Source organism: Amphibalanus amphitrite, unplaced genomic scaffold (genome assembly GCF_019059575.1).
Source record: "Amphibalanus amphitrite isolate SeventyFive unplaced genomic scaffold, NRLGWU_Aamphi_draft 000240F_arrow, whole genome shotgun sequence".
Classification (NCBI taxonomy): Eukaryota; Metazoa; Arthropoda; class Thecostraca; order Balanomorpha; family Balanidae; genus Amphibalanus; species Amphibalanus amphitrite.
In genome coordinates this window covers 721477-744705 of record NW_024881735.1, presented here as the reverse complement: position 1 = coordinate 744705, position 23229 = coordinate 721477, and the positions used below count along the sequence as shown (strand labels likewise).

The 23229-nt window shown below is 49.1% G+C and overlaps 1 protein-coding gene across 6 annotated transcripts in view; it reads left to right on the top strand.

The window, feature by feature from the left end:
* LOC122386106 (sodium channel protein para-like) overlaps nt 1-23229 on the top strand; it is an 80680-nt gene that overhangs the window by 33541 nt on the left and 23910 nt on the right. For all 6 annotated transcript variants that reach the window (XM_043374960.1, XM_043374959.1, XM_043374955.1 and 3 more), the window contains exons 5-13: nt 449-654; nt 1104-1232; nt 1627-1718; nt 1989-2234; nt 14234-14303; nt 15855-15999; nt 16397-16579; nt 17011-17238; nt 22402-22803. In XM_043374960.1, coding sequence (XP_043230895.1) covers nt 449-654; nt 1104-1232; nt 1627-1718; nt 1989-2234; nt 14234-14303; nt 15855-15999; nt 16397-16579; nt 17011-17238; nt 22402-22803 — 1701 coding nt within the window. The remainder of the gene's footprint in view (nt 1-448; nt 655-1103; nt 1233-1626; nt 1719-1988; nt 2235-14233; nt 14304-15854; nt 16000-16396; nt 16580-17010; nt 17239-22401; nt 22804-23229) is intronic.

Below are 23229 nucleotides of genomic sequence, written 5' to 3'. Positions count from 1 at the left end.
AGCCGGCCGGCCGGCGCCCCTGAACGCCGTCAAGGTTGACCTACATCGATTTGATGGGAGCTCGATCAAATCACAAACCACTCCTGAAATATCCTGAAACAAGTCGCATGTGTCTGAAAATGACGGTCGAATAAAAAAAACTGTTTTTGATTGAATTTAAGAAAGCGACGCTTGCCTGACCAGGGCTTCTAATCTATTAGCAACGCACACTATTTCTAATATTTCGCGCAAAGCATGGTACCTATATAGTACATGTCAAATGATCGACAGCATAATATCTCAGCAGAACAATGCTGCAATTGTTGAAATAACCCGTGACTGTTATGAAAACCCGCATTGAAACGTGTTGAAACATACCCAAATGATTTAAAATCACTGAACATTCATGTCTGTTAATGTTTGTTGTTTATACCAGCTGACCTGATGATGCTCTTTTTTCTGTTTTCAGACGTTTATAGTGGTGAACAAGGGGTACGATATATATCGATTCAGTGCCTCGTCCGCGCTCTGGATCCTGGATCCGTTCAACTCGATCCGGCGGTCGGGCATCTACATCCTGACACACTCGCTGTTCTCGCTGATCATCATGACGACCATCATCGCCAACTGCGTCGTCATGTGCATGCCGACCAGCGAGATGATCGAGTCCAGCGAGTGAGTCCCGGGTGACGCGCGCTGGAGAGGGGATGCAGTCTACTCTGGGGGCTCCGGCCTAGTGAATCGTGTGAGCTGCCTGTCGCGGCAGACACGCAGAGATCTTCTTTTCCGTGTCTTTTGACTTACCTGGCTGGTTTTGTGTAACATTGACGTCAAAAGCTTTCCGTACTAAATTTGGATAAGGAGTTCCACTAATTTGGAAAAACTTAACAATATGCTTTTTAAACGTGATTAAATCCGTTCGTGGTTCTATATGTATTCTATTCCTGTTATTGTTTCGTGCTATTGATCCTTGTAATTGCTTGCGCACACCCTTAGTCTTTACATCTAATAACCATCGAACGATCTTTTAGAAGTAACCCATTCGAGCGCTCATCGACTGCCCCATGCCTTTCGGGTGGCCGGCATCCACTAACACTGTGTCATCGTGGTTTTTTCTCTTGCAGAGTTTTGTTCACGGCTATTTACACGTTCGAGTCGGGGGTGAAACTGATGGCGAGAGGTTTTATTTTGGCTCCGTTCACATATCTGCGGGATGCCTGGAACTGGCTCGACTTCGTTGTGATAGCTTTAGCGTAAGTGCTGGTTGAACTAAAGAAATGTCATTTTCAGGATCAAAACAGTATCAGCTTGTAGAATGTAGAGTATAGCGACAGATAAAAATACATTAATTTTTAGTCGTTTACAGGCACTAAAGATTGCATATTACGTAAGGACATTGATACTAAAAATTACACTGAAGTTGCCCTTTAACTATTACAGTTGTGGTATGATGCTGCTTATCCAAATTGATACTCCTACTATAGTTACGCTTTGATTTGCCATAATAAAGCACTGATATAACCATATCATTTTGAACATATCCATTTCACGAAGACGTTAGACTCATCAGCATCAGGTCAGGATAACGAATCCTTTTTGCAGAATCAGGATGAGCTGTGATTGATTACTGGATGCTCTGACCCGCAGATACATTACCATGGGTGTAAATTTGGGAAACCTTGCTGCCTTGCGGACGTTTCGAGTCCTACGTGCTCTCAAGACGGTGGCTATTGTCCCGGGTAAGTGCTGCCCTTCCACTCTCGGCTAGTTTTGTAAATAGAAATAATTATAACCTGATTTTTCTATACATTTTATTGACTTGCATTTATCGCAAAATGTATTATCTTTCTGTACGAGTATGTCTATCCTCTTGTGATCCCAAAGACGGACAGAACATTCGAGTAACGTACACATAATATAATACGTTTGCTTCTATACGGGTACCTAATATCCGGCTGTTTTGTGAGACAGAGCTTTACCATATCTGACGCCGCTCTCTGTTGTTGCAGGCTTGAAAACGATCGTGGGAGCCGTGATAGAGTCAGTGAAGAACCTGCGAGACGTCATCATATTGACCATGTTCTCGCTCTCAGTGTTCGCCTTAATTGGACTGCAAATTTATATGGGTGTGTTGAGACAGAAGTGCATACGCAGTTATGAGAACACGACGACCGTGATAGATGAGAACGGCGTGAACGTCACTGTGCGGCTCAACCTCACCGACGAGGAGTGGTTCGCCTGGAACAACCGGACAGGTGAGTCGAAGGCCGCCGGACGGCGCCGCGCAGCGCGGACAGATGGGATGATGGGCGCTCGGCGAGGTCGTCAGGGAACGGGATGGGGCTGTTAGGGATCAGTGTTGGGCACCAGAGACCGGTGTGGGGCAGTTAGAGACCAGTATGCAGGGCACTCAGAGACCGTTATGAGGCAGTGGAATGCTCAGGTAACGGGATGCGTCCTTCAGTGTGTGTGTGTTGGGGGGAGGTGGGGGGGGGGGGCTCAGAGACCGGTCTCAGAGATCTGTGTGCGATTCTCAGAGACCGATGTGGACTGTCGAGCTCTCAGAGACCCTTTTGGTTTGGTCAGATACTGGCTTGGGTTCCTCATATACTGGGAAGAGGCCGTCTGAATACGGTGGAATGAGCATTTCTACATAGGCGTATCAGTTTTCAGCACTGATGAGCTAGCTAACGGCTAATATTCTAATGAATTTTACTTGATGCACGCTGGAGGGGACGGTGCATTGAGTGGTATTCATGGCAATTCCGCGAGGCTGCTGATTGGACTTGGCTGGTTTCCATTCTCCTGACAATGGCAAGCGGTACAAGGTGTCAAACTCAGGTTTAGCTGCAATAATGATAAATGTCAATTGCAGATTCAAGTTTCTGGTATTGTAACATTTCAGGGTGGTTTCCGGTTGCCTAAAAGTGGAGTTTGCTCTTGTCAGCAAGTCCGAATGCTGTCCGGAAACGTAAGAAAAAAAATAGAATGTAGAATGTGGTCTGTATTTTTACGGTCGATTTTAGGTGAGAATGTGTATATATTTATCAAAGACTGTTGGTATCAACCAAAGGCTGCACACATTGAAAATTCGGAATGTCGTACTGTAGCATGAATTTTTCCATGGGAATTTACTGACGGACTATTTGTTCTTGGTCACAGAGTACAGACTATCGGTATTTGATCGCTGACTGTTGGTATTTGGTCACTGACTGTCGTTATGAGAGCTGTTGGTACGCTGATGCAACTTTCGGAATGTGGTGTCTCAGTATTTCGTCACGAACTGTCGGTGTTTGGAATGGCCAAGGACTGTTGGTTCGTGGACTGTCGAGTGTCGGTATTCGGCTCCGGTCTGTGAGTTTGCAGTCACAGACTGTCGGTATTTGGCCACTGGCTGTCGGTATTTGGCCATGGACTATCGGTATTTAGTCGTGGACTGTCGGCATTTCGTCACACACTGACGGTATGCAGACAGTCGGAAGCTGGTCACGGACTGTCCGTATTCGTCACGGACTGCCGGTATTTTCCAAGAGAATTTGGCCACGGACTGCCGGTATTTGTCCATGAATTGTCGTTATTTGGGCGCGCACAGTCGGTAACTGGTCTTTGAGTGTCGGTATATATTCACCGATTGTCGGTATTTGGTCACTGACTGTCGGCACGCTGTCAGTCAGTATTCGGCCCCTGACTGGGTTTGCAATCACGGACTGGAGGTATTTGGCCACGGGCTGGCTTCCATTTGGCCACAGACTGCCGGTATTTGGCCATGGACTGTTGGTATTTTGTCGATATGCGAACTGCCCGTATTTGTTCACGGACTGCCGGTATTTGGCCACGTACTGTCAGACTTTCGGTATTTCGCCACTGACTGTCGGACTATCGGTACTTTCCAAATGACTGTCGGACAGTCTTTATTTGGCTACGGACTGTTGGTCTGTCGGTATTCGGTCACGAACTGTCGGTATGTGGCCTGTCGGTATTTGGCAACACGGAGTGTCGATATGCAGACTGTCAGTATTCGGTCGTCGGTATGTGGTCCTGGAGTGTCGTTATGTGGTATTGGAGTGTCGGTATTTGGCCACTGGCTGTCAGACTGTCGGTATTTTTCCACGGACTGTCAGTATTCGGTCACGGGATGTCGGTATGCGGTCACGGACTGTCAAACTGTAGGTATGCGGCCACGCACTGTCGGTACAGTTCACGGATTGTCGAGCTGTCGGTATTTGGCAACTGAATGTCGGTATTTGACAAAAGACTGTCAGTATTCGGCCAAGGACTGCCGGTCCGCGGACTGTCGGTATTTGGTCACGGAGTGTCGGTATGCGGCCGGTCCGCGGGCCGGTCCGTCGGCCCGTATCGACCGGGCGGCGCCGGCCGCGCCGCGTCGCCGGCCGGCCGGCCGGCCCGGTGGCAGCGCGGCGCCTCCCCATTATTGATTGGCCGGCGGACCGCGCCGCCCCTGGTCCGCCAAGGGCGCGTGCCTCCGACTATGACCGGCCGACACACCGCCCCGCCGTCCGACAATAAAAGGGCCTGTCGGAGGGCGCCGGCCGACCCGACCGCCCGGCCGCAGACAGCTGATCGCCCAGCGTCAGCACTTCAGCAGCATCTGCCTGCGCACTGCGAATTTGACACGATGTGTGCGGGAATAATGAGGCGATCTCCATGGCGAATCTTTTTTCTTCAATAAAAACACTCAGCAGAGCGAGTAATGTTGATGACAAGCATGTGTGCCGCCAACTAAAGCAAATTCATGCGCCAGTTGAAGTTCCAAAAGATCACAAAATGTACGTAGATAGCGCAGTGTATGTAGGTAGGTACTTCTTTCTAAGCAACAGAGCACGGTTATGGCTGGGCGGGGGTGGGGACAGGGGATGGCAAAGCTGAAGTGGGAGCGCTTCACAACCTGCATCTGACTGGCTGTCTTGCTGTCTGGCTGGTTGACTGGATGACAGACATGTCTGCCCCTCTGTCTGTTTCTTTCTGGTCGTCTGTTAGGTTCAACTGACTGGCTGACTGACTGACTGACTGACTGACTGACTGACTGACTGACTGACTGACTGACTGACTGGTTCAGTGCATTGCATGGCCTCCTGTCTGGCCACTTTTCCGACGAACTGTGTGGCACACCTGATCACCTATCGGTGTTCACCTGAACAGGTATTCCGCTACATTGACGCCATAAACAGCCTCGTAATGGCCGCATCGACGTGTTTGCCTCCTGAATCATGCTGTTTTCCTCCCGTGAAAGTACGCCCTGCCCGAATAAAATACCTCGATCCCTTCTCAGGAAAGTTGCAGTGAGACATAATGTGATTTTACGACGAGATCCTGCGACATTGGATATTTGAGTCCTGACATAACTCAGGCCAGCGCGGCGAATCGTCGTCCGTTCGGCGGCGAAATCAATTGATCGAGAGCAGACTCTCGGAGAACGAGGGGAATGGAGGGGAGGGATGCCGTATGTGGCTCCCATTCATTGCCAGACGACGTCGTTAGTACGAGCGAGATTACTATGGGAACGAGTAGGTACTTTTCGGGCGAGCCGCTCTGTTTGGGACCTTGAATGATAACTGGCTGAAAGAGAAAAAATGTGATAATGACATGATGATTGATGAGTCTCTTATAGCTATTATAGCCATTGTATATAGCCACTATGTATATCTTGTAGCGCCAGTACTGCAGTCCGCGATGTTACCGTATGTATTACGGCGCTGGTCAGTGCGAGCCGGCACTGGCCCGCGCGATATTACCGCATGCTGCGGGCGCTGATCCGCGCAATGTTGCTGTGCCAGCGGCATGGGGCCGATCCATTGTGGCTGTCGGCGGCCGCTGGCAGCCGCCGGCCGCCGGGAGATCGGCTAGAAAACACGTCAGACCTCATTAGTGTGTGTGGGTGCCCAGGGCGGCGCCGGGGGAGCTCCGGTCGCCGTCTCCTCTGTGTGCCGCCGGGGACGCCGAGACGGATCGCGCAGCCCGCGGAGGACGCGCACCCGCCGCTCTCTTTTCGCTGTCCTCTCGCCGGTCGGCGTTTTTTCTCCGGACGCCAGCTGCAGAAGAGAAATGGCCCGCGCCGGCCGGTCGGCGTCAATAGGCGATGGGTGCCGTTCATATTGGCGGCGCCGGGACCCTGTGCCTGCGTGCCGACGGCATGGTTTATGGACTGGCAGTTGATCTGCGGGCGGCTGATAGGGCCCGACACACGCCGCGTGTAGGTACTGCACACACAGTGGACAGAGAGGATGGGGAGCGATCGAGTGGCGCTATCAGCGCGGGCAAACTGACACACAGCCGGGCGCCGTCCGTCAGGCTGGTGCATGCTCTGTTGGACTACAGCCTTCAGGGCAACCAAGAATGCCGGAGATGCTTGGGACAACTGCTGGCGAAATGTTTTGCTCTCTGATGTGTGAAAAAGTGATTTACTATGTCGACACCTTTTTTAAACCCCACATTTGTTCTCCGGCGAATTTCAGACAAGTTGGTTAGAGACCTTCAAAAAAGGTACAATCACTCGATTTTTCTCAAGTTTGTCTGTCTTGGCAGATAAAGCAATACCAGAACAGGCCTACGAACACACATATTTGATCAGGATCGGACGATTGGACACTTTTAAAAGGAGATCTTTCGTGCCTCCCGGAAATTCACGGGAGAGCAGATGTGGGGTTTAAAAAAGGTGTCGATGTGTATTGTGCACCATTCATCTTGACTCTTGACGGAGAGCATCCATTCTTTACAAAATCATCAGTGATACGAGACCAATGAATGAAGGTGCGGCCTGGTCCTCGATCGGAGAGAGTTAGTTAGACATGCGTTCAGTGCAGTCAAGTCTTGCAGAGGTTTCAACAGTTCGCGTTGGGCTCTATATCACAGATGTGTCACACTTTTGCTGGTATATTTAGGCTTATGTACAGCCCTCTGCTCACTGCGTGGTAGGTTATACTTGCTTCAGCGAAACCGGCCAATATCTCAAAGGCTCTGCTACCGAGTGCGCGGAAGTCCTAACGGAGGGACGCGCAATATCACACGACTTTGTTTAACCTTCCAGGCGGTGGGGGGGGGGGCATTTTTTGCCCCCCCCCCTTTAGTTTTTTCGATATATCTCGAGAACCGCTGCGCCGATCGTCACCAAACTTTCAGTACCCTCCCGGGAGCAGCTAGCGCACATGGTGACCAAAAAATTTTCCAAAGGCTATGATAGGTTGGCCGCTAATGACGTCAGAGTGACGTCATTTTGTCATTTTCGACCCAAAAAAGGTTTCGCGGGAAGAGCTGTCAGGCCTACAGCTTTAGAGATACAGAAAAATGTTTCAGACATAAAAGGTGTGGAATTAAGAGGGCTACAAAACTGCTATTTCGGTTTTTCGAATTTTTTGGATTTTGACCCCCAAAAATAAAAAATAGATTTTTTGAATATAATAGCCAAAAAATCCAAAAGTTTTTTGAATTTCGGAAAAAACCGGAATATATGTGATAGCCCCTACCGCCTTCTATCTACATACCAAATTTGAGATCGATACCTCTTTTTTTGGCCAAGTTATAGCGAAAAAACTGTGCAAAATTGATGACGTCAAATTTTCAAACTCAATTTTTAGCAATTCTAGCCCTCGTAGCGCAAAACAAAGACCACCATTAGACTCCCCGTGACGAGCTGCATCGAATTGATACCCATTTTATGCCAAAATATCAAATTTGAAATTTGACCTTTTTTGACCTGACCTTGACCTGACCTCCACCAGAAAGTGACCTAAACCGTACCTGATGGTCTTATAACCAACACCATTGAGTTGGAAATGAAAAACTGGCCATAAAACATGCATCGCATAACCTTAGTAAAGCTGGGCTTATTTGGTGACCCTTGCCCAGCAAACATGCCCACATGGTTCCCATATGGGACCCACATGGGCCCCCCACCTCTTCCATATGGGTCCCACATGGGAATGGCAGTGGGTGACACGTGGGACCCATATGGGCCAGCCCACGTAGGCCCCATATGGAACCCACGCGGCGCCCACATGGGACCCATATGGGTAGCCCATCTGTAGCCCATGTCCCACGTGGGCCCATCTGGCCCATGTTCACCCCATATGGGACCCACATGGGATGCCCATCTCTAGCCCACATGCGTTTGGCCCATCTGGCCCATTTTTATCCCATATGGGGCCCATATGGGTAGCCCATCTGTAGCCCATGTCCCACGTGGGCCCATCTGGCCCATGTTCACCCCATATGGGACCCATGTGGGCATGTTTGCTGGGTGGTGACCTTTGGTGACCTGACCTGTGACCTGACCTGGTATGACCAGTGACCTCTAATAGCAACATATGTACTAGACAACTGACGCCTTATCGCTGATTTTCGACAAAATGCGTTTTACTCGGTGTTATAGCGCTTTCCCTAGAAGCCCCGTGAACGGTGAAAAAAAATTTTATCTTTGACCTGACCTGTGACGTCATCGGTGACCCCGAGGTCAATGAAATTTGGTTTCCTTCGACAAATTTGACAGGGCTATCGAACGCCGTTTGAATTTTCCGGATCCGTCAAGTAGTTTCGGAGATACGGGGGGGGGGCAAAAAAGTGCCCCCCCCCCCCACCGCCCCAGCAAACATGCCCACATGGTTCCCATATGGGACCCACATGGGCCCCCCACCTCTTCCATATGGGTCCCACATGAGAATGGCAGTGGGTGACACGTGGGACCCATATGGGCCAGCCCACGTAGGCCCCATATGGAACCCACGCGGCGCCCACATGGGACCCATATGGGTAGCCCATCTGTAGCCCATGTCCCACGTGGGCCCATCTGGCCCATGTTCACCCCATATGGGACCCACATGGGATGCCCATCTCCAGCCCACATGCGTTTGGCCCATCTGGCCCATTTTTATCCCATATGGGGCCCATATGGGTAGCCCATCTGTAGCCCATGTCCCACGTGGGCCCATCTGGCCCATGTTCACCCCATATGGGACCCATGTGGGCATGTTTGCTGGGGCGCGGAAGGTGGCTGGTAGGCCCACCGCCTGCCGGGTTAAACCCCTTGTTGACTAGACCCACCTCTCCGTGTGGCTACAATACACAGAAGTCTGTATTTTCCGTCCTGAGACTAAGTTTTTTTGCCCCCCTCCTAGAACCGTCCCTGCCATGCCTTCAATGAGCTCAGCTGACAGCCGCTTACTACGGAATTGTAGCGCGCTGCGCGAGTAGGGTGCGTAAACAGGCATGAGTCGGTGACCAGCGCAGAGGCTAAACCGGTCGGCGGGCCAGTCGGCCGGCACGGTGGGGCAGGGAGGTGGACGCGGGCCGGGGTCACTCGGGTCAATAGCCCGAAGCTATGTCTCGGCCAGAAGCCGACCCAGACAGTCTGGCGCGACCCGACCAGGCCGTTCTAAAGCACAGGGACTGGGAATGAATTAGCCATTTTCAGGATTGTTACAGGTTGGTGTCAAGGTTGGTGTCAAGGTCACGTGAAACTCAGGTTAGGTCATTGAACTTCGGTGACCTTGATTCACTTTTCGAGTTTTACACGTGTCTAGAACAGTTTTTGGAGCTCATTTAGAATTTAGCATCCATTTGAACATTTAAGAAGCAGTTTTGGTGCCATTGTAACATGTTGCGGAGCTGTGAGTGGCAGTTGACACCAACTATAGATACCCGGCAAGAACCTACTGGTTGACCTGACCTGACCTGACCCGACCTGGCCTAAATGCGTGAAGACATCATGTTTGATCAAACCTTAAATGATATTTGTGATAAGCACCCCGAAAAAACCTAGCAGCCACACTTTACGACGTTCTAACAGTTTTCATTGTTCCGATTTTTGGGTCATTGACCTGACCTGGAAGGTCAACTTATGATCTAGGACCTTAAAAATAGACATTTTTTGTTTCCTCTCGTCACCAACAACACGCTCGTTTTGTCCGCGAAGCTCTAAGTCCATCAGAGGCCAAACGGCAAGGGGTATCCAACGAACCCCCCCCCCTCCCCTATACGTTCGTGGCTGGCTAAACAACAATACGGGCGAGGGTTAACTCAGTCTATGGGCCACGTAGCAACACACGGTAAGCGACATTTGAAACAACGTTCAAAATCAAGACGAAAATAATTCGATCAGTTTATAGGTCAGGTTAACGGTTAGGTCACCAGATGTCAACAAAGGTGAAGTGGTGCATATTTAAACATTTTCTGAAACACCGGCGCATAACTCAAATGAACCAATATTGATGCAGTGCCGTAGAAAAGCGCGTTCGATAGACCTTTAAACACTTTTGACTCAAGCAAAGAACGAACAAGTTCAAGGTCATGACCTGTCCGGAAAGGTCATGTTGCGCATCAGTCAATGCGCATCGTCGACCTAAGCACATCGAAGATGTTTTCATCGCTCTAATCAAAGGCAAAAACCGCCGGGGACCTTCCATGACCTGCGATCAGTTGATCTAGTGATCTCGCTTGAGACCTTGTAGGGATTTTAACCATTTTAAGGATTTTAGTCGGGTACATGTCCTTCTTTTGTGTGATATATTGCAGGAATTATGTTGGGTACTTGTATGACGTGGATAACTGAAAACCCACCCGATGGATGTTTTCCGAAATACATGATTATGATTATGATTATGATTATGATTATGCGATGACCTCGGGGACATAAGTAAGGTTCCCATGTGCTATTGTCTTATTCAGTGTGTCAAGTTTACTGGTGTCATGATATTTGAGAGTGTTTAGAATACCGTTTGTCTTGTAATACGTATTTCAATTTTCTCCAACTGACCAAAAATAGAGAGGTCGCAGATTGTCCTGAACTTAGCTCAGCGATATCAAAATTACGAAATTAACATTTAATGCACATCGCTCTTATCAATCGCTCAAAGTTTCAAGGCGATCGTTCAGTCAATGTGGCTATGACGAGCATTTTATTTTTTTTTCTGAGGCGAGGTCACTTTAGGTGACCTTCCTGGTGACCTGACCTTGAGAGGCATGGGCTTGAAACTTTCACAGCATGTGCGCGAAACCTGCATTAAGAGGTGTGCCGAAAACGGTTTTGCTCTGCGCTGCCGTTTTTTTTTTTTTTTTTTACTTAATATCTGCGAAAAACGCAGGATACGTCCAACCCCCCAACCCCCTTTCCCCAGCGCTGGTAAGATATCTTATAATCTATATCCTTTTGAAAGACCTTTACCATAGGTCTTTCGAAAGCGCTATACTTAAGGAAAAGAATTTGAGCACCCTTAACTTTTCACATGGCACGTGCCACGACAGACGCCTTTAGATTTATAAATATACAGGGCTGCGGAGTCGGAGTGGGAGTCGAAGCCGAAGTCGGAGTCGGTTGGAGTCGACAGCTGTGACCGGAGTCGCAGTCGGAGTCGGAGTCGATTTTGGAAACCGAGACCGCGGAGTCGGAGTCACCGAAAATCTGCCGCCTCCTCGGCTCTGCCAGGTCTGCAGAGCCGGAGTCAGAGTCAGTCCTAAAAAATTCATCGACTCCGCAGCCCTGTCAATAGAAGTTAATTACGGCCTAGAAGGGATATTAGGCTGCCCAGCAAAAAAAAAAGAGAAAAAAACAGACCGCAGGTCAATCAGCCACTTTTATATAAACCTCTCAAAATCGTTACAGGTCGGGCCGCTCATACTAAGATTTTTTTCCGTTTTAGTGAAAATACTTTGCTTTGCCCGTTAGCTCATAATCCGCAGACACCACCTCAAAAACACCAACCGCTGGCCGTACCGCCGGCGCCCCACACACACCCTGTCGACCCCGAGGGCACGCCGTGACCCGTCTCGGGTCGACTGGGGTAGGGGATGGGGAGAGGTCCGAAGTCCAGCTGTGGTCCGCAGCCCAGGTGACCATCATTGTGCCCCGGCGGCCAGTTTCTGTGAACTTTGACCTACCGCTGGATATCCGAGGGCTCCCCTCCCCTATCAGCCGTAGTGAATAGCCTCTACCCAGGCAGTGCGAGCTATCACAACAAACGTGCGTATCTGGGCAGCGTGCGTAAAACTCCAACCTCCCCTCGCCAGACTCAATTTGGACTTTCCCATTGGAAGTGGCGCAGTCAGGCTCAATCTGATTCGGGGCAGAGCAAATAGCTGAAAATTAACATTTTCCCTGATATCTGGAAATATGCAGAGCTTTCAAACGTTCCACTTTTAGGACGGGTGCAAAAAGTTGTTGTGGACATTTCCAGAGTATCATTATGCATCTCCGTCGCTTAAAGTAAGAACGTAGGTCGATATTGCTGTGTGTAACGTATACCTACCACGCAGTGAGCAGAGGGCTGTACTTCGGTTTTACAGCTTTAATTAACTCCGTGGGTATTTCCATTTTTGGCGTAGACCTCCGCTGACTGACACTGGTTAAGACTTTAGGCAATGCCGAGCTGCTCATCTGACAAACCTCTGTCATCTGAGGTCATAGCTTTGTCAGTTCAAGGTCAAAACCTGTGCAGCTGAGGTCTAACCTCTGTCAATTCAAGGTCAGACTGTTAGGGTCAGATATCCGTCACTTGAAGTTATATCTTCGATCAAGGTCAGACAACCGTCAGCTGAGGTCATCCCTCTGGCAGCTGGGGTTATCTCTCTGACAGCTGAGGTCATCCCTCTGACAGCTGAGGTCAATTGTTCGTCAAGATCAGAGCTCATCCCTCCATCCTCTGAGTTTATACGTCCGTCACCTGGGTATATGTAATTCATAACACCTTCGTCAGCTGAAGTTATCTGACAGCTGAGGCCATCCCTCTGATGGCTGAGGTCATACCGCAGTCAGTTCAAGGTCCGAGTCTGTCCTCTGAGCTCAGACGTCCGTCAGCTGAGGTCAGGACAGACCACTGCTCGGGTGACCTGACCTGTGTGCTGGCGTGGCTCTCTGTTCGGTGTTATGTGGGTCACCGGGTCGGTGCGGCCGCTGAAGTCGGGCGGGCCCGAGTTCATCTCGGATCGATCGACCGAGCTCCCACGTCTGCCGGGCCGCGGCGGCGGGACGGCCATGCAGGGCCCGACCGAGACCTGCCGCGGCGGCGGACGGGTGAGTCGACTGCAAGACCTGCCGCCTCCATATACGGCCCGAGTCGGCTGAGACCTCCATACATGGACTGAGTCGATTGAGACAATCCACACACGGCGCGAGTCGACTGACACCTGCCACACCCGTATAAAGCCCGAGTAGGCTGAGGCCCGGGACCTGCCGCCTCCATACACAGGCTGAGTCGAGTGAGATATCTGCCGCCTCCATACACGACCTGAGAGCTGCCGCCATCAGCCCCCAGCGTCGATAGAGACCCGATCGAGCTGGCTTAGGCCCTCTTTTTAGGACTCTCGATCAACTGTTATGATTTATTCTAAATCCTATTGCTTTTATTTGTCGCTTGCTCAGATTGATGTTGTATTTTTAACGTATGCTCTTAAATAAATTTAGACGGTCCCAGAAATGAAAGCGTTGTCGCTCATCGTACTTACATAAAACAAAATGTTTACTGGCGGATAGTCAGGGATGTAAATATTATTTATTTATTTGTTTAATGACAAGCAACTTAAACCATCACAGTGGTGTTATCTTGTCCAAACATTGCGACATGAGCGGGCTCGGTTTGACGTATTTGAGTGGGTCGGGATTTATTTGGTGTTGCAAGTGCACTGCAATTCAGGCAATTGCCCCTTATTGCGCAAACCGATTGTTCGAATCGCTCGACATCGATTTCTTGCATTGCAACGCCGCATCTCCGAGCCATATTGACCAAAGTGAGCACGTAAAGACAGCAATAGCTATACCACGGAGCCATCATGTAGCTTGGTATTTTTAGCGATTTCCCCATACGTGGTGCACTGTATGCGATTGAATGGATAATTATAAGAATACCATTATCACAAGAACCATATCATCAAGATACAATATTGTCAGTGTTGAAGTAATGCTGGTATCAACGAACTTTTCAGGAACACGGGTTGGTATCTATCCGCCTTCCGCCTTCTGCTGATGTTTTGTGTAGTCCCATCCTCTGCTGACTGCTAACTTCTGATGTGCCACCCTCCGCTACATAATGTTGCCCAATGTATCACCGACGCCATCTGCACTCTGCTGACTGCTGATGTTGTCCCAGTCCAGCCCTCTGTTCATGTCCTGCAATCGAAGTGTATATATGGGCGTGTTTTGTTCCAAATTTTAGTGAATTTTACTGATTTTACGTGACCCTGGGCAGGAGTTAGGCACAATATTACATCGTAAACATGCCACAGGTTAACACGACTGCGTCTGTTCCTGCAGAGAACTGGTTGAAGGATCCCAACAGCAGTATGGGAGACTACACGCTGTGCGGAAACTCGTCGGGTGCAAGGTGAGGGACCGCTTAGCGCTGCGGGCAGTCGCAGAGGGCAGTCGCGGCGGCTCAGATATACGGCCTTGCTCGGAACAGTAAGGCTGTCTGACTGCTCACCGCAGGCAGATGTCGATTGTGAGACGTGTGGCCAAGCTGTGCTGTTTTTGGTGAGAAGTGTCATCACGCTGTGCTGTTTTTGGTGAGAAGTGTCGTCGCGCTGTGCTGTTTTTGGTCACGCTGCGCTGTTTGTGCTGATCCGAGCTGCTCTTTGTAAGTGGGAGTCTGGATACTTCGTCCTCTCCGTGGCCGAGTGGATAAAAGCGCCGGAATTCGACGCTTAGCCGGAAGTGAGAGCCCGGTTCAAGCCCCGGTGCGGGCGGCCACATTTAGCTCCTACGTGTAATGGCGTGCGTGTCTGTGGCAGGGGCCGCACAGAAGCCAGGTGACGTGAGTGAGCGGAGGGGACCGTGTCCAGTCGTGAGGGCACGTTAACCCTATTAGTGGCAGGCTCCTGGCTACCCCATATTAGTGGCAGGGGGGGGGGGCTGTTTACGACCCCCCCTTGATATCTCGAGATCTAACCGGCCGATTTTCAAAATTCAAACGGCATTCGATTTGGCTCAACGAGATCTACATTTCTAAAAAAAATAAAATTAAAAAATGTCAATAGGGGGGTAGAGGGGGGTAAAAACGGGCAAATTGCAGATACATTTTAGACTGTTTATCACGGCCAGGTTTCTGAACCAATCTTAACGCAACTTTTGCCGATCGATAGAGAATGAACCAGGAATTCACATGGATCCTAAAAATATGCATTTTCAAAAATCATAGGCGGATACAGATCATTGAGATTGGGGGTACACAAAAAGTATAGTAAATAAGGTTTTTGTTGGTACTGTTTCTAAAAAGGGTGGCAATGGTCTTGTTATGTTACAATTTTCTTATGAGAGAGCGACTAAAATTGTATTGGTCATGCATAGGCGGTGTCAGGGCACCTATGTTGGGAGGTAAAAAATAACCCCCCTTTTTGGACGCCTGGATCCGCCTATTATAGCAAAAACGTGTCAAAAGAGGATGCAAAATAACTTTGTATATGTTATCACATGATACCTTTCATTCACTGTTCGTAAAACTGGTGCAGCATCGTGATCTTCGCCCAAATGACTCGCTTCACGAATAGGACCCCCAATTCCCAGTGCTCTGGAGCCGCCCCTGGTAAAGTTATGAACTTGAAATTTTCAGGGAATGTGCCCAATTTAGTTTTAGGAAAAGTCAGAAAATTTCAGCATCGTAGCTTCAGCGGTTTCGGAGATATTCCCGAAAAACCTGAGGGGTGGATAAAAACAACCCCCCCTGCCACTAATAGGGTTAAACGTTCGGACAAAATTCTGCCATACAACTGGAATTGCGCGATCGGGTGGTGGGGTCAGGGTCAGCACAACAAGCTATGCTTAGTGCGGACTCTGATTCCTCAAATCCGCCCATTCAGCCATTCGGACTAAATTTATAAAAAAAAGATACTAGGGTGACCATCTCTGCGATGCTGAAGGCCCTCGCTCTGTGTTTCAGTAAATGTCCTGCTGGCTACACGTGTATGGAAGGGTTTGGTCCCAACCCCAACTATGGCTACACGACGTTCGACACGTTCGGATACGCCATGCTAGCCTCGTTTCGACTGCTGACTCAGGACTACTGGGAGAACCTCTACCAGCTGGTCAGTATTTGCAGCGAAGGTGGAACGCTCGAACAGCTGCTTAGCTAAGATTGCACGGTATTGTGTGTAGTCGTTCATTGGCTGGTTGACACCCGAATAGATTAGTAGAAGCAGCAGCAGCAGATACATCAGCTATCTACGATGACTATCACCTTCCTCTAGTCAGTCCGAATAATGGCCGAGAATGCACATTACAGAGTTATTGAGCTTCGATCTGTTGTCGGTTTCAATGCAGGCTCCACCTTACAAATGCTGTCCACGCAAGCTCCGATTAACGTCATCTGTCATCACACCTTTCATTGTGTCTCTCGGTATGTGATTGGCTGCACCGTCTGTTTCTGCAGGTTTTAAGGACGGCGGACCTCACACAATGACCCGATACCGTCTGTTTCTGTAGGTTCTGAGGACGGCGGGCCCCATGCACCTGGTGTTCTTCATCGTCGTCATCTTCATGAACTCGTACTACTTGCTGAACTTGATCCTGGCCATCGTCGCCATGTCGTACGACCAGTTGGAGAGGAGGGCGGCCGACGAGCGTGCTGCCGAGGAGGCAGCCATGGCCGAGCGCGAGAGGCTCGAGGTAACGGCACGACACAGGGCACAGGGGTCAGGTCAGGGGTCAGCAGTGGCACGCGAATGTCAGCCCGGACATGTAGGCATCATTCAAACATGCTATTGTGTGTTTGTGTTGTTCAGAGCTAGCGAGTGGTCAAATCGAATTCCGGTAATTATATGAGGTAATTTTAGAATCATTTTAGACATTTGCCTTTTGCTCGACAATCTGGGAGTCAGGTGCTCACTGCTCAGTCATTCACAGTAGATCAATTAAAATAATGTTGCATTTTGTGTGACAATCATATGCCGTGCTTCCGGAGACCTTAATTGATAAAGACTCACCCTCTGCTAAGTACCGCTGTCATCCGAATCACCCCACACCTGACCCGGCACTGCGTCTGTCCTACCGGCCGAACCGTGACCCTCTCTCGCCACCTGCCGCTGTCGCCTCCGCAGGACGCCAAGGCTGAGCGCCTGGAGAACCGGGCGGCGCGCGGCAAAGGCGACGGTGAGAGCGTGGGTCGCTCGCCATCACAGCACTCGTGCCGCAGCGACGAGCTTTTCGTCGGCCAGGAGAAGGAGCGAGCCAACACGCGCGAGCGCATGAGCATCAAGTCCGAGCTGGGCATCACGGACGCGCTAGGCGACCAGAAGCCACGCGCCAACGGCAAAATCGCGCGCAAGGTGAGAGCCTCTGAGACGACCGGCCGGTGGCGAGGCTGAGTTTGGCTTTGCTGGGGGGCTGGGAATGTGGGAATAGGAATGGTGTGTCGATTTTGTTCTTGCGGAGTTCACAAGATCACCGAGTGTGGTTGCTTTACTTCACACTCTGCTTAAACGGAAAAGTTAGAGTGTGAGATTACGGAAGTTGGATACCTGCTCAATAGCATGGGATCTTTGCTCTACTATGATAACTTGCATTAAAAAGCATATGTAGTTGTGAAGCTATTGGGATAAAGACAGACTAATAGATTATAGACAGCATGATAAAAAGTTCATGAATCCCTTAAGCAATCTCTAGAAAGTGTTTACAGTATTTATTTCTATTTTTTGTCTCAGTTAAAAAGCATAACTGATTTGCGTTATGGTTTGTCTTCATGGTTCTTAACATTTTCTTTCATGCTATGTTCGTAAATAATTATCCATTGTACTTAACGAAAATTGCTTTAAATGCTGTTTTAATGTCTCAACTTCGTTTCTATAAAATGTTTATGTATTTTAATGTTTTGCACGCATCTGCAATCTAAAAATAAAATTAAAATGCATTTTTTTAAATAAGACTACCAAAAGTTCCTTTTTGTTGTAAGCGTGAGTGTATTTTCGGCAAGCATTCTGGCTTGCAATTTGTTAACACCACCATTCAGCACTCTCTTTTATTATTACGTTTAGTTTATTCGAGCAATATTGGGATATTTTTGGAAGACAATGAATCGCCATGCATCGTCACTTACATATTGTCTCTTCACTAGGACAAATAGCACTTACCTACTTGAGAAAGGCTGAGAAAATATAATGTTATTCCTCTAAAGAGACATTTTTATTTTACCGTTGAGCGAGATAATCTGAAACATTTCTTGTCATCAGAACGGGGGTAATATCCACATGTTATATTTGCTATTCTTGTCAAAAACATTTATTTATTATAATCGGCTAATGACTACAATTTTTAGACGTAAGTTGCTAGAAGATGCAAGGATATGTAACAGCAATACAAATTATTAGAGATAGACTGCAATCAACTTCAACTGCACTCGGTACCTAACTATTGCATTCTTAAGATTTGTTCAACACCGACCGGAAGGTTTCATTCGGTCTTCCTCATAATACCCATAAAATATTTACCAGTATTTGAGCTAATTTTGTTCAGCTTAGCAACACTTCATGATAATATTTTCTATAACGGAAGACATGGAGGCCGCTTTCGTTACTGGTACTGCCATGTGAACTTTTCCTTGCAGCACAAGCCACGCGGCTGAACTAAGTAACGTGTTAAATGGCTCAGAGGACAGGTATGTGGCACGCGTTTGGCTGTGTCGACCGTAGGCGCTCGACTCGAGTACCATAGTTGGCATACCTAGAGAGTGAGAGAGAGAGAGAGAGAGAGAGAGAGACCAGATCAGAGCAGGTAGCCGGCGTGCGCCCGCTCCGCCGGCAGTAGAAACCTGTCGCCCCGACGCAGGAGCTCTTGTGCCTCCTCTTTCGTCGACGTAGTTCAGATATAGGAGCGGTGTCAATGGCTTAGGGCTTCGAGAGAAAGACAGAAGCCAGTTTAGCTGAATTGCTGACTAGTGACGCTAGAACGGTGGATAACCTGAGCTCTTTTCAGGTAGATAACGACCCTTCTATTTCAGCCATGTTTTCTGGTGCCACTTCGGTATGCGCTAATGTAATGTTGGTCGGTGTGTAGTTACTAGAGCAGTGTAGATCAGGGTCACCTCTAGCCTTTCTCTTAGCCAATCGCCTGGTGCCAGCTCTCAAAGTGGTGATGGTGAACCCTTTAGAACTGAAAACTATCTATCTATCCGTAGACGCACGGACTGCATGACCTCTACCAGCTTGAACATCTCCTCGTGGTGGGGCTTAGCACCGCGCCTTTTTCATAGACAAAGTGAAGAAAACAACCTTTGCCACCGAGCGCCTTGTAATAAAAATCTGCTCTTTATGACGTAGAAAAGGATACTGAGGTGTAGCCTCTTTTGCTTTCTGTTGTACATATTAGGTACTGATGTTCCATTATGACATCCGTCCTGTATCTTATCAGACAAACATTACCATGTAAACTTGAAAAGTGAAAAAAGGATATATTAAATGGTCCACTGTGTTTTTATTCAACGCTAGAATATTTCCACATGTTTACGGATTTCATTTTCAACGAGATACCTACTAATCGTAGCTTTATGAAATTTAATATTTTTCTTCGTACAGAAGTTAACATTCTTAGGAATGCAGTGCAATATAAATGTGCAATATAAATGTATCTCAGTTGCCCATGAATAAGCAATAAATGCGAAACGTCGGGCTATATATCAATTTTTCAATTTTAACTTTATTCTTAACCCGCGCACCGACGGGGGGGCGGATATCCGCCCCCCCCCCTGAGGTTTTTCGCGGATAGCGGAAAAACCGCGGCGCCAAGTCACTTTTTTGCAACTTTGTCACCGTGCCAGAGCTACAGTAGATGTCGGAGGCCTTTGAAAGTCGCAGGATGTTTTTAGGTCATTAGTAGCTACAATTTGTATATCTCGGAATTTTGATGTCGGTGACCTAAGGTCAGGTCAATTTCGCGACCTCCCCATTATAAGTCAATGGGGGAAAAATCAACTCCCTGTTTTTACCACTAAAACGGGTCGGAATGGCCCCATATACCATACATGACTTCACATACGATCAACCTTCACTACCTTGAGGTCTGTTTTGCTGTTGGGCAGCTGTAAGGTCATGTGACGTCATCAAAGGTCACCAAAGGTTTTTTGCCAATAACTCCTTACAGGAACAAGATACAGCCGCGCGGATCGTCTCATTGTGTTCAGCTCGTCAAGACGCATCGAACGATATACATGATGACCTCGAGGTCACGTGACCTGAGGTCAACCTTTGACCTTGACCTTTCGAGGTCAACATATATATCATTCGATGCGGATTGACGAGAGGATCACGATGATGCCCTTAGTTTGTTCCTATCTTGACTACTTCGAAAGTTATTCGAGAAAAACCCTCTCCATATCTAGCGCCGCCATTTTGACTTTTTCGACCCCTGTGACGTCATCTTTGACCTGACCTGAAAATGACCTTAGTAAAAATTGTAGACCATGTCCGTGCGTATCCGATGCCGTTTACCGCTTGTCGCTATCTTGCTTCGTTCTCGAGATCTCAGGGGGGGCGGTCATCCGCCCCCCCCCCGTCGGTACTAAGTTGGCGCAGACCCCCGTCGGTGCGCGGGTTAATTTAAAGCAAATGAACATTTAATTTAAAGGCCTTCCTAAACGCTTATCAACAAATGTGGTCAACTTTCTTTTTCTCAAAATGACAAACAATTACCGAGCTAAACCAGCAAACATGCTATCATTACTGCCCATAACAAGCAACACAAGTTTGTCAACAAGTCAACAAGCTATAAAATATACAGCTGGCTTTTTCCCTCTGTTACATTGTACCTACTTTTGACTTCTCTGTCGGTAAATTTACTAGTCGATGGATCACGTAGAAGCATTATAATATTGATATTTTTCAGATCTGATTTTTTCCACTTAAATGGCTAAAACTTCGGGCAGCCAGTCTGTAACATTTTATCAACATTTTCGATTTATTTTCTGACATTTTGTAAGGTGCAGAAAAAGTTGGATGTAATGAAAAACGAGTTTATTACGTGACTTTGGTCTTTTACGCGAAATTGAACGTATATATTATTACTTTAAAATCACTCAATTGATTTAAGTGACCATTTTAGCTTCAATGTTAAGGGTTTAGCGTTGACTCTTCACGTCGCATTTCAAATGTTTTAATGTTTTCGGCTCTAAATATATCCCAAGTAAATAGCTGATGTTGAACTAGATATCATCTGTTGACATAAATGACTTACTTAGGACCTCTGACAACGATAATACTTCTGCGCTCCACTTCGGTCTAGTGCGGGAAGGTCAGCACCTCTCCCGTTTCAGTGCCGTGTGATGTTCTATAGCTCATCCGTCACAGTCCGTGCGTCTACATACAGACTGAACTACGAGTGCGACAAAATTATCGAGTCGCATTCATTCCCAGTTCGATTTTTCGCTTCTCCTAACAACGGATTCAACGCGAATTAGCGTTATGGTAGGCCATGTTATCTATGGCGTAATCTAGTTTAATCATTACGGATGCATAGCAAAGAGCTACAGCATACTGGCTTGCATGAGTCTATAAAGTGTTCGGAGAACAAATATGACATTACTGGTGCGTGCAAAATTTTCTGTGCGCTCTTCATGTTGGTATCATATACATATGCGACTTCGAATCTTTTTATGATCGTAATGGTCCAATATAACATAAAACACACATATAGGTACTACACAGATGACATGATAAAATATGTAATACATGACACTCATTTGTTAATGACATACCCATCTAAAGAAAATGTCTGCACACTTCGCCATACAATGCCATACTGATCTATCGTTTATGAGTATGTGTCGTGCTGGTGTCAACTGTAAATGCAATGCTTTTAAACTTCCTTTTCATAAATTCATCAACCGTAAACCTTTGAACTTCATATGCAATTTTTACATGATGCATGCAAATTTAATTTAGCATATAGTCATTGCCTATTACAAAAGTGAGTCAATTCAAAATTAATTATCGAATGTGTGTATTTGTTTTGCAGTGCCGATGTTAAAGTCAGCTCGCCTGGTTAATGCTTGTGTTTCTAAACGTTGCTGTGGTCTCTGGGGATCTATCATAGCATTTCCGTGTGCTCCATATGCGTATGTGCGCGTTTGAGTGTCCCTATGCGTCTGTGCGTGTGCGCGCCCCGTGCCGTGTGCCCTTCACCACAGACGGACAGCGCTGCAGCCGCTCTCACGTGCCGCGCGCAGTACGCACCCACGCGCCGCCGCGCAGCGCGGCGCGCCGTCCCGGTGTCGCCCGCTGCCGCACCCAGCGCCGCCTGTGTCTCTCTGCCGCTCTGTGTCCCACTCACTCGCTCACCAACTCACCCGCTCACCCACTCACCCACTCACCCGCCCCGCGCGGCCGCCGTGACCGGGCGCGTCTCCACGCTGAGCTGAGAGCACTCCGCGCCTCCGCGCCGCCTCTCGTGTGTGTGCTGCGCCGGCGCGGCCGTCACCGGCGCCGCCGCCGCCACTGTTGCAGGGGAGTCTGAGCCTGCCCGGCTCCCCGTTCAACCTGCGGCGCGGCTCGCGCGGCAGTCACCAGCTCACCTGGCGCGCCGCCAACGGCCGCAAGATGGGCGACCGAAAGCCGCTCGTGCTGTCCACCTACATGGACGCGCAGGAGCACCTGCCGTACGCGGACGACTCGGCGGCCGTGACGCCCATGTCCGAGGAGAATGGCACGATGGTGCTGCCCGTGTACCAGCAGCAGCCGTCCAGCCTGCTGGCCGGCTCGCGGCACGGCTCCTACACGTCGCACGGCTCGCGGCGCTCCTACAACTCGCACGGCGACCTGCTCAATGGAAGAGGCCTTACCAAGGAGTCGCAGCTGCGCTCGCGGCGCGCGCCGCCCGCCGACGCCGCCGAGATGCAGCCCGACTGCGTGAGTACGGCCGCCGAGGCGCCGCGCATGCCCAGCTCAGTCGTAGACGTGCATGGGTCCGGGCGGCGCGGCTGCTGTCCGCTCACCATCTCTCCCGACCGACTGTCATGCGAGCTGTTTCGTCTCTTTCTCTCTGTATCTCTCTTTTACTTCTGTCTTGCCACGGCTGTCGCGACTGACGGCGCGCTAGCTTGGCCCGCCCGAGCCTGGCTAGTCCCTCCCGCAGGCATGCCCCCGGCTGTTGATAGCTCTACCAGCAGACAGCGCTGGTGGCTGCTACCGCTCCGGTGACCGTGCCGCCGCGGGCTCACCCTGCCGCCCGCCTCTCCCGGACGCCGGCGGACAGCCGCTGGCCGCAGCGCCGGCGTCCGCCTCCTGCCGCCCTCCTGTCCCGCCTCCCGGCACCGGCTGCTGACCGAGCGCACC